The sequence below is a fragment of the Melospiza melodia genome, chromosome 4 (assembly GCF_035770615.1).
Source record: "Melospiza melodia melodia isolate bMelMel2 chromosome 4, bMelMel2.pri, whole genome shotgun sequence".
Lineage (NCBI taxonomy): Eukaryota > Metazoa > Chordata > Aves > Passeriformes > Passerellidae > Melospiza > Melospiza melodia.
In genome coordinates, this window is record NC_086197.1 from 18,156,076 (window position 1) to 18,167,592 (window position 11,517).

At 41.6% G+C, this 11,517-nt stretch overlaps 1 protein-coding gene across 1 annotated transcript in view; it reads right to left on the reverse strand.

The window, feature by feature from the left end:
* MTPN (myotrophin) overlaps nucleotides 1-10,758 on the reverse strand; it is a 30,308-nt gene extending 19,550 nt beyond the window's left edge. Inside the window, exon 1 of the mRNA XM_063154089.1 lies at nucleotides 10,621-10,758. Coding sequence (XP_063010159.1) covers nucleotides 10,621-10,692 — 72 coding nt within the window. The 5' untranslated portion in view covers nucleotides 10,693-10,758. The remainder of the gene's footprint in view (nucleotides 1-10,620) is intronic.
* Nucleotides 10,759-11,517: the final 759 nt, after the last annotated feature.

An 11,517-nucleotide genomic window follows, 5' to 3' on the forward strand; every position in this document is an offset into this window, starting at 1 on the left:
GCTAAATAAACTGAACTACTGAGCCATCTGTGCTTCAGTTGTATCAGCATTTTGGGAGACAAACAAACCTGATACATGAGTTGTTCTGTAGAACAGCAATGAACCAACTGTTTCCTAGCTACAGCTTCTAGAAGCTCATGCTACAATCCCAGCTTCAAAGATGTGCCAAACACTGTTATTGAAAACAGTTGTTCCCCCCCACCAAAAAAATGTTTAACCTGTGTAAGATTTGAGTGAGAAATCATGCAATCCACTCACTACTTGCACTAGCAAGGGATGAAACAGGAATGAAGGGCCCAGTTGAAGGGCAGCTTCTCTTAGCTCCTAGGAATTTCCATTTATAAGTTTGGTCCAAAACTTCCATTTATAAGTTTGTTTCTTAGCTAGGCAACAGCTGAGAGTAATGGCAGCAAATAGTTCTGACAGAATAAGCTGCTGCAGAGAAAGGTATCATTGCTCTCTGTTCAGATTACCCTTTAACTGATGAATGTTAGCGCATGAATTATTCTGGATGATGAACTGAAGCAGCCAATGATTAGACACTTCCCAAACTGTCTCTGCTTAGAAAGATTGTTAGAATTCAGAATTAAATAAGTTCAAATGCTTTAGTTACAGCATCAGGACTCACCTGTCAGCCCTGATATGGAGAGGACAAACAAAAATAAAAGCCTTTAACCATTAATTCTAAAGAACTGCAGATCAATCTAATGCCTTTATACCTTAAGTTGACATAATGTTCAGTGTTAGGCACTGCATCTAGTGCACACGGTGCAGTGTCCATTTTCATAGGCAACACTGAGCTGGCCTAAAGGGATTGGATTTCTTATTGCAAAAATGATTGGCCAGACTTCATATTTTACCAGTGTATTTTGGATGATGTGATTTGCATGATACCTATTCTAAGAGTACACTAAGCAGAAGATATTCCAGCTCACATGGGTGCCAGACAATTGCTAAACAGGAGCCATCAACCATACACAAACCAGAATCAGAGCATTAATTCTGTTTCAGTACTCAACCATCAGCAAACTGACAACAGATGACACGATGAAAACAGAAAAATCTACAAAACAACACCCGTTCCTGCAAAAAGGAATTTTTTTTTTCAAGCTTAACATGTCAGAAACTGCTCCAAAAATTAAGCAGCTGAGCAAAGGATCCCAGGCATTGCCATGCATTCTGCATTGAGTGTTAGCTGCCAATTAAAACACTTTCAGTTTCTGGAAGAGCCCCACATCAAGTTCTGCATTAAGCTGCTCAGGACATGTTGTCCAAGGAATGAACAGGAAGTGGATGTTTTCCTTTGAGGCAAACACACGGCGCCAGCTACTGGGTTTCAGTTTCAATAGATGCCAGCTTGGTATCTTGAATTCTCTGCATGATCTAAAGACACAATAAGTAAAAACCCCTGCAACAATAATAAATATAAATTCTCAAAGCTCAGGTTGTACTGTAGCAGGAAGAGATGAGAGAATAAACAGGAAGATGAGTGTATCTCCCAAAGATTATTGCTATGGTTAAAAATGCCCTGAATTTAAGTGCTTTAATTGGGGCTTAGCACCATAAGCAGGAATTAGCTCTCCAGAAACTGAACAAAAGATATGTCCAAGGCAAAATCAAGTGTTCTATCAAATCCAAAGCAATGAAGCTTAGCTTCTAAAAGGGTTTTCCTATAAGATTAACAAGCGTTATTTTCCTGTGCACAGTGAATTTCCATTTTCTTCATTCAGCAATCCATAAAAAGATACGAAATGTCAAAAGCAGCATTAATGAGTTCTAGAAGTTTTGTGCCTTAATGCAGAGTTTTGTTGACATAATGAAGCAGTTGGTGATTGGAGTCATGCAAAAACAAAGCACAGAAGCAAAAAACTAGATCAGAAAAGCTATTTTTACATCCATAAAATAAATGCTGCTTTCTAAGCAGTATATACTTAAACATTTGCATTAACAACTACTGAATGGCTCCTAAAACAGTTATACACACTTGGAATATTCAGCTTCACTGTAATACTTTCCTTAAAATTTAAAAGATTGGTATTGTACTTTTAAGTTTAATAATCCACTTACAAAAGTTAAGCTATTTTCTTCAAGAATTACTGTTGAAAATGCTTTAGTAACTACAGTCTATTGAGTTGTCACAGACATGGAACGAAACTGTATCTCATGTTATACTCTGATTAGAGGACCCTATTTTGAAAGTAGTTATATTTACTGTCATTATACCCAAGATAAATTAAATAACAGACAATTACTGTTTTTATCATGAGAAAAATTCAAGTTTTTTAAACTATGCTAAATATCCAAGACTTTAGCCAAGAAACAGTTAACAGCATTACTGAAGTTATTGAGAAGTCAGCAGTCCAAGAAATGAAGATTCTCATAAATGCCTCACTTGAGTACAAAGGATGCTGTGGGGTTTTTTGTGAGTTTGATTTTTCTTAATACAGGGCACAAACAGAAATGCAGATCTCACCTCACAGGATCTCTCCTGGCCTCTTTTTTATTGGACTTGAAATCTTCCACTTTCAATTGCATTACCTGAATCAAGCTCTGGAAGCATTTTTGAACAAAGAGAAAAATACTTTTTAAACATTTATTGCCTATGGTATTTGCTTTCATAGTGTCATTAGCAAATCAGTTTAAATGAGAGATGCTGATGGTAACTGTTCTATGGACAGCTCTCTATCTATTGTCTCAAATGGCCTAACAGCTCATCTTTCCTTCTTGAAGCTAATCACTAATTTATAGGTCACAAGTGTGTTCAAAAGCAAGTTCATAAATGACCAGAGTTTGGGAAATGAAAGAACCAGTCATCCAACAGTAATTATCAAGACTTGATCTGAGCTCATCAGAAACTCTGAGCACACAATTTGGTTGTATAAAGTGAGTCAGAACATTCTCTGAACTTTGGCTGCAAGTGTGGCAGGGCAATCTCCAGAACACCTATCTAGTGATGTTTTGGTCTGCTCAGCTCATTAGCCACAGCATGCAATTACTCTCTTTGATTTCCAAAGCATAGCTGAAGGCTAAGTAAAAAGGATTTCACCATTTCCCTTCAGGCCTGTAACCACTGAGGAAGGCAGCAATGTGTGTAAGCAAAGACAAAACTGCAGACCATATTCTAATTCTTGGTGCAGCAAGAAAGAATTTTTGTGTCTTTCTTTGAAGAAATGCAGTGCCCTTGGCAAACAATGTATCTGAACTGAGCTACAGAATTACACTGCATAAGAAATACTAATAAAGAATGTAAAAATGGACAAAGTGCTAAAAGCACCTAATCCCAACTCCCTCGAGCGACTTCAAAGCCATATTCATGTGCATTATGAGTTTTCAAGACCCTATTTTTCTTTCCCTTCCTACTCTCCCTCATCAGAATTTCAGTTGCTTTTGGGAAAACAAATTATTTGCTACCCTAGTCTTTATTAAAAAGATGAAAAAAAACACAACCCAAACAAAAAGAACCCCCACAAAACACACCCAAGTACATTCCAATCAGAGAATTAAGACAAATACTGAAGCTTGTTCAATAGGATTTATTAATACTGATTGCATTCAAAGTCAAAATAGCAACACTACAGATAGCAGTTCCTTAACCATTTAAATGAAAGTATTATTTCCTTCCCCATCTGTGGCCTGTGACTGTAGAATTTGCCATCACTGGTCATGATCAACATAGGCTTTAACACCAGTATACTACAAAAAAGTCAGTCTCCTACCCAGCATCCAATAAAAGTTTAAAATTCACTTTAATATGAGCTGTACTGATTTGTACCCACCCCTCCTCATAATGAGCTAAAGCAGAAGAACATCTAATTGTTGAAAACTGCTGAAACTGCAACTTGTAAGAAAAACAACTGTTGTATAACCAACTGGTCAGTTATTGGCACTTATTAATTCCAGCTCGTGCTTTTGTCCCTAGCAATAGATCTGTCTATGGAAATGACAACTGCTTCCTTCCACAGAACTGTACTGGGAAATTCAACATTCATTTTACTATGGAATTAAAAATTAGGGATAATTTAACACAAGCCTTCAACTTGAGAAGTGGGGAAATTAGGTAGAAAGAAGTAACTTTGCTCACACTTTTGTGTGGACACACATTCAGAACTGCAAACAAACATTAACAAGAAACCATAAAAAACATGCTAAATTCAACAGATGCTTCACATAAAACTGGATCCCCATCACTTCAGCAATACAATCATACACATCCCCTGGTTTTCTGCATCTTTCCTCAGTTTTCTCTTCTGACCTTTAATCAGACATAACAATTCTTGGACATGAGAACCCTCGGTCCACAATGTTCTCCTTGAACTTCAGTAGAATATTTGATCTTCAAATCCTGATATATTACCAGCTGAGCCCATGGTCCTTCAGAAAAACCACACAGAAGTTGTTTGGTCTGTTGAGAAGTACCCAAAGGAATCCTTATTTATGCATTTTGACAGTGCTGCAAGATCCACTCATTCAGGATTTTTTATTTCTATGGCCTGCATGAGTCACCAATGCCTCGGTACCCAAGTCAACATTCACTGCATGATCTTCACATCTAACTCAACTTTCCACATATTATTCCAAATGGATACAGATCCACACCACTGCAGAACTGTTCTCCTGAAGTTTTAGAAAGCTTAGCTCATCTCCTGTAAGCCTTCTGTTGAAGTCAAAATAGCTAATTGAGCTAGGCTTGAAAAACAAGGATTTATTAAAGATAAAACTGGTACAACAGGGAAAACTGTGGTTAGAATAAAGGAGGGCAGAAAAAAGAGCAGTACTAGAATTAAGTGTTTTCCTCACACCACTAAATTCTCTGCTTGTTATTCATAACCTATTCCCAACTTTGACTGTCATACTTAGGAATGCATATGCTGTATACCACAAACTTGGACAAAACAGGATATATTTCAGAGACAAAATTTGCTTTCAATTTAGGGAGTGGAATACATTAGTACATCAGCAAAAAGAAAAGAAGATTAAATTCAATGTTTTATTATCTGGTCTTAATATAACTCTACTTTTTGCAGCAAACAGCCATGAGGCACAGGACAAATCAGCACAGTAAGAACAGCCCAGACAGAATCAAGTAAGTAAGTACTTAACTTGGGTTTTAAGCATGGAAAGGTCAATTATGAATCACTTAGCAATATGTTAAAGCCACCAACATTTTCAGAGCACAGACACAAACTCAATGAATAAAATCACTGATATCAACATCCCAAAGAAAACATTACATTTTGCAGTTCCAGATTCATGATCATTCAAATGATCACAGCTGGAATGAGATCTATTTAAATTTCAAATTGAAATGGCTGAAGAATCAATTCTATACTTTCACAAAAAAAAAAAAGGAGAGATTTGAGAATCCTGGGATGTTCATTCAGTCAGTGAGTCACACATTCCATCACAATGCCAGGTTTGCAGGCAATTTGTTACTTCATGTTGCTCCTATAAACTACTTAAGAACTGAGGCACAAACTATTAATATATTTGAATAATTCTTTGCCACATGTCCTCAGACACTCTTGGATCAGACTGGGGAAATTAATTAGCCATCCTGAAGAGGTGGTTTTCAACAACCTCATTCATTTTATTGTGCACGCTACTAAGAAGTGACAGCTGTGCTGTCTGTGTTTTTCTGAAAGTTTTTCTAGTACATTCCTGGGATTTTGGTTAAGAGCAACTCCACCATGAAAATGGAACCTGCTAATGGCAGGTTACAGTAGCAAACAATTACCTTGTTCCATAAAAGAAGGATTTAGGTCATCATGTTAAAATGTGCAAAATGTAAATTGAACGCCAAGTTTAATTAGAACTACCCAGTAAAACAAAATTATCTTTAGCAATCACACTTCAGCAGACTCAACAGTAATCAAGTGGGAAATAACACAACTCCTAGAATCTGCAAATAAAAACAAATCCTCATAGTAAAAGTGCTAACACTGGGGAGTGTTACAGAGATATCCAAGAGGCCCCAGAGGGAATAAGCTCAGTGCAGCAGCTCCCAGATCAGGGATATGCTCCTGGACAAGGCAGTGAGGTCGAGCTGCCCTGCACTGTAATCCAGACAGGCTTCCAGGCTGTCACTCAAGAGCAGGAAACCTGTTACCTGACCAGAGGCAATTCAGGTATCAATGCAGCCAAAATAACAATGTGCACTTCAGCATGATGAGATAAGGGGAATTTCAATGTATCCATTATATCTGTAAATCAAGTAATCCTCTCATACACAGCAACCATTTAAGCACACACTTTCATTTAGTCTGTAACTGAATGTGTAATAGTCATTGGAATGGACATTGAGGAGAACAGAGGTTATCCCAAAGAATTAAAAGCTATTTATTACTTCATGTTAATCTCTCTTCTTGCAGATATATTTAAGTTTCTTCTCTTTTTCACAACATTTAACTATATCCCTCACTGCTGCTTCTTGTTCAAAAAGTTACTTTTACACATTTTTTTTATTTTAGCCTCCATAGTTAGTTTAGCAGTTGTCAAGTTTTATGCATTTCTCAAGACACATACTCAATCTTCACTATATCCCAAAGAACTGCAGATTGCAGCATCACAGCTTTGTCAGGAACACACAGGTGGTCGCTGTTGTCTAGATGAGTTATTGGAGGTCCTCCAGGAATCTGCTTTTGTTTGTTTTGTTATTTAAAAAAAACAAGACTCCACACCAGAAATGCCTATGAGGCCACTTTCTAGAAATACCCATTTCACATCCTACCATAACTTCAACCTCCCAGTCCTCTGAGCAGTAAAAATCTGGTGCTTCCAGCTTTGTTGCCTGTCCTGTCTTCTTACGGTATTAGGCTAGTTGATTTGCCAAACTTAAATGTAAGCAGTGGTAGGTTTAGGAAACGATGCAAAGGATTAAATCAGCTCATGGAAGTGGGGAATTCTCAGTTAAACTATGGGAGATGAAATTACTTCAGAACAAATATTTTGAAGCCTCTCCTACAAATCTAAGTTTATCTTGCTAAAAACTTTATGCCTAGTGAATAAAAGAAATTGTACTTCACCTCAGAAATCTACTGGTGATTGGAAATGCTATGTGCACAGGCTGATAGAGAAGTCCTTTCTAAGCAAATGCACAGTTTATCTAATTCCACTGGGGAGGAAGGTTAAAGAAAAGGAGAAAGAGCAAACACTATTCCTATTAAGAAATTCTGTAGGCTTAATACAACTTGCTCTTTGTCTAACTAGTACTTTTTAACCCACTCCCTACCTTGAGGGAGGTAAATTTCTTTCAGCTGCGTGGGTCCTCCTCACCCATTAAACTGCACATTTGATTCACTTGTTCCCATGGAAGTTTCTGCCTTCTTGAGGAATTCTAAAAATTTGAGTGGATGTATGTGGGAAGAGTGCAGAATTCCTTCAATCCTTTAGATTCCTGTAGGCATCTCTGAAGCTAACATATGCTGGCTATATTAAAAAGGGAGACATCAAAGAAAGGAAACAGTAAAAAACTACTTTTTAATCTAGTCATCATAAAAATAGCTGACACTGTACCTGCTAGCATAACACACTAGATACATTATTCCAGGAGAAATTTACATTTACCATAAAGTTGACACTGTTGTAAGTTGAGAAACGTAGACACTAATATCATGTCTCTTACAAAAACAGAAATGAGTCTTACATGGCTATTCAAACTATAAAAATAATCTTTCATATTTTAATAAAATAGAAGTCGCCAGTATCTTTCAAATGCAGACTGGCAACACAGATCTCTTTTGCTAAGCAACAGTGCAGTATCACTTGGCATTGTCTGTTTCATTGGCACCCCTCAGAACTACTCTTTCTGTAAAAACTTTTATTCCTGAAGAAAGTACCTTCAGGAGAATGCAAAATCCCTATGTAGAAAAATATGTAATGCAAATGGAGACCCCTTGCTTCTGTTTCTGTATCCTTTCTTTGCCCAGGAACTGTTGAAGGAGCAGAAACATTCACATTCTTCTTGGTACTTACTAGCCAAACCTCAGATTAAAAGAAAAAAAAAAAGATACTTATGACTCCACAGACAGAAACTCCATAGCTTATTACATTATTACACACAAGTGAAGAAAAGTCCAGTCTGATTAAGGGAGTTCAATTCCTACATTCCCACTGATAACATCCATTTATATTATTATTTTTAGAGCACCCAGGGTCACCTAGTTTGCATTTCAAGCCCTGCCATTCAAACATGAAACAAAATCAGAGGTCAAACCCTTCATGTGGTAATTGGTGGCAAAACTGCAAGATCATAGTTAAAGGCTGTATTGTTTCCAAACAAATAATGAGGAAACAAGACTAGAACAAGAAGCAAAACAAATGAGAAGCTGGGAACCAAAAGTTTCAGGAAGACAGACAAGGAAGAATTTTATGAAGATGCAGACTGTAAGATATATATGACTGCCTCCCCCATTACAGGGAGAGGAAATTTATGCCACTGCAAAGTTTATATAAGTAAAATTCCTGAACATTAAATCATACTTAGAGCAGGAAAGCAGCAGGGAGCAGAAGCCATGTAACCGACAATGAAGAAAGTCAGAAAGAACATAGAGCACAGAACAGACACTTTCCTGAGAACTCCAACTACCAAAGCATGATTTGCCTTCACATATTTCATTAATCTCAGAACTGAGAATGTGAAGTTCCAGCTGAGGCTTCTCCTACATTCAGATGATTTTACAGAGTTCTCTTGCCCCTCCTCAACGTGCATTTCCTGTTATACAGTAAAACCCAAACTCATTCTTGTACTCTTCCCTTCCCTGAGGGCACCCCCTCCATTTCATTTACCTTAACAAAACTGACCTACCTGCACCTCTGTGAAACTTACAAAAAAATCAGACAGAAAAAAAATTTACAAACCACTAGGAAGGATAAGAATCAGCCAAAACTTGGTTATATAAGCTTTGCTTCCACAGAAAACCAGGCTAAGAGTTTACTAGTCCACCAATTTGTCAAGGAAACAAAAAGGACTGAAAACATTTGACTTCTTGTAGGTTGTTTAACAACTGAAGACACAACACATACTTGGAAGTGTGAGAAAAGTATGAATAAGATTAGATCACAAACCAACAGAAAACACCCAGAGTTTATTCAACTTCTACATTAGGAGCAGTTCTACAGTGTAAGAGTACTCAAGGATTGCAGGCTCCTTGTACACTAATCATGTAACTCCAGTGAGTATCTCTCTTTTAAGGATGTCTGCCTCATTAGTGCAGTTAGATGAGAGAGTTCAGCCTCTCCACTACAGCAGCATCCAGGCTGGCTCAAGCCTCTTTGAGTAGCAGATGGAACCAAGTATTTGACTGGGCACTGAGGCAGATGAGGAGTGATCACATAAATCCATTTGCTACACGAGTTGCAGTGACACTCAGGAAGAGTGGGAATACAGAAAAACCTTTCTAATTAGCACTGCAGTGAACTTGTAGATAGAAACTGAACCAAGACAATGCCACAGACTTGAAGCTTTTGCCTCAACAAAAGATACACAAGGAACCAATAATTACTAGCGTGCAGTGATTTTTCTAGACATGGAAACCATTTAAAAGCAGGAGGAAAATCCAAATATGCTGCTGACACACTCTGCAAATCCCCAAATCTGAGAAGATACTAGACATACCAATGTATTACCCAACTTTTATTACACAGACAGGTACACAACCCTTGGCAAACAGCTGAAGTGGGATAATTGTTCCCAGTTATTTCCTCTAGAACTTTATGGGCAGAGCATGTGAGTGCACAGCCACTTTGATGCAAAGTCCAGAAGCTTAGCTGGAACTGTCAGAGAAGACTATTCAGGCTAAGCTGTTGGACTTTGTACAAAAGCAGCTGGAAGTACTTGCATACTTTTCTTTCTGCCAGGAGCACTACGAGTTTGCAAGTTGACAACTGGAGTAGAAAGAACCTAAATCATCACGGCAAGTTGTGTCAGCATGTGTCAAGCTCCCAAAGACAATCATTAACTTGTTTGGAGATCAAAATAATTACAGGTAAATTAGATGTACACGTCTGCTCTGATGTAACAGCTCCCAGACAATCTTCCTGAACAGCAAGGATTCACTGAAGCAGGACGTTGCCCTTGTGTGCTTTTCTCAGTGACAAGAGAAGGCGAATGAGGACAGAATGCAGCTTTCCAACCCTGCCGTGTACCTGAGGAGTGTTCAGCCATCACACAGGTGTCTGCTGTTCCCGAGCACTCGCCCTGCCCAGCCACCAGCACACTTCCCAGAAGGTTAATGAATTAAGCCTCAGCACACCCGGCAGCTTAGCATCACCCTATTAAGGACGAGCCCTGAGGCACCGAGGGGAAGGATAACCAAACGCAGGCCACAAATCCACACAGGATCAGGGCCCGGGATCCTGCCTGTCAATGCATTAAGTTTCCCTAGTGACACGGAATGACTCCAGCGGCATACACGGGGCGGCGGGGGCAGGAGACAAGGAGGAAGCCGAGGAGCCGAGAGGCCCCGCGGAGGGGGAGGGGGCGCTGGGCTCCGCACGGAGCTCAGCCCACGGCCACGGAGCGCAGCCCGCACCGCCCAGGCCGCGGCTCCCGCACCCCGGGCCCATCCCGGGGGCTGCGCGCACATCCCTCCCTCCTCCGCCCGCGCCGCCGCCGCCTCCTACCTTGGCCACGTAGTCCTTCACCTCATCCAAGTCTCCGTTTTTGAGGGCCCACATGAACTCCTTGTCGGACATCGCGGCCGCCGGGCGGGGGGACGCGGGCGCTGAGCGGCGAGGGGCCGGCGGCAGCACCGGGAGCGCGGGCGGCGGCGCGGGCGGGCGGCGGGAGCCCCTCCCCGGCTGCCGGGCGGGGCGGGGCCGGGCTCGGCGCGGCGCGGGAAGGCGCGCGGGCAGCGCGGGGCGGGGCCGGGCCGGGCACGAGGCAGCGCGGGCGGTCCCGCCGGGGCGAGGAGCGGCTTCACTCGCGCGCGGCCGCGCTTCCGCTTCCGGTTCCCGTGCCCGGCCCCCCGCTCCGCCGCGACGCCCACGCGGGACGGCGGCACACGGGGCGCAGAGCGCATGCGCGCGCCGCCGGCGTCCCCGCGTTGCCCCGGATACCATGGGGGGAAAGGGGAGAGCGAACAGGGAGGGCTGCGCATGCGCCCTGAGACCCGCCCGGGCCCCGCGGTTGCCATGGAGACGCGGCCTAGGCCGGGACCGCCCGGATCGAACCGTGCCGAGCTCGGCCGTGACTCGGGACCCGCCCTCACAGTCTGTGCCTGCTGCGGGAACCACGTGTCTGAATAGCTGTTCTGCAAACCCCGAGGCTCTAAGCTGCGGGTAATTATCATAATGCTTCCAAAGCAGCAGCGGGGAGACATGAAAGGAAGGACGTGGTGGTTAATTAATATGTTGGCACTCGGCGGTTGCATCTGTTTAACGAAGCCACATGTTTTGCCTACGAAACATGCAGCCTGCTGTGTGACTCAGGCTTGTCTGCCAGCAGGCAGCCGCTCTCCCTAATCCCCCCTGGCAAACAGCATCCCAAACACCCTCGGAGCTGGAGCTGCTCTGCAGTGC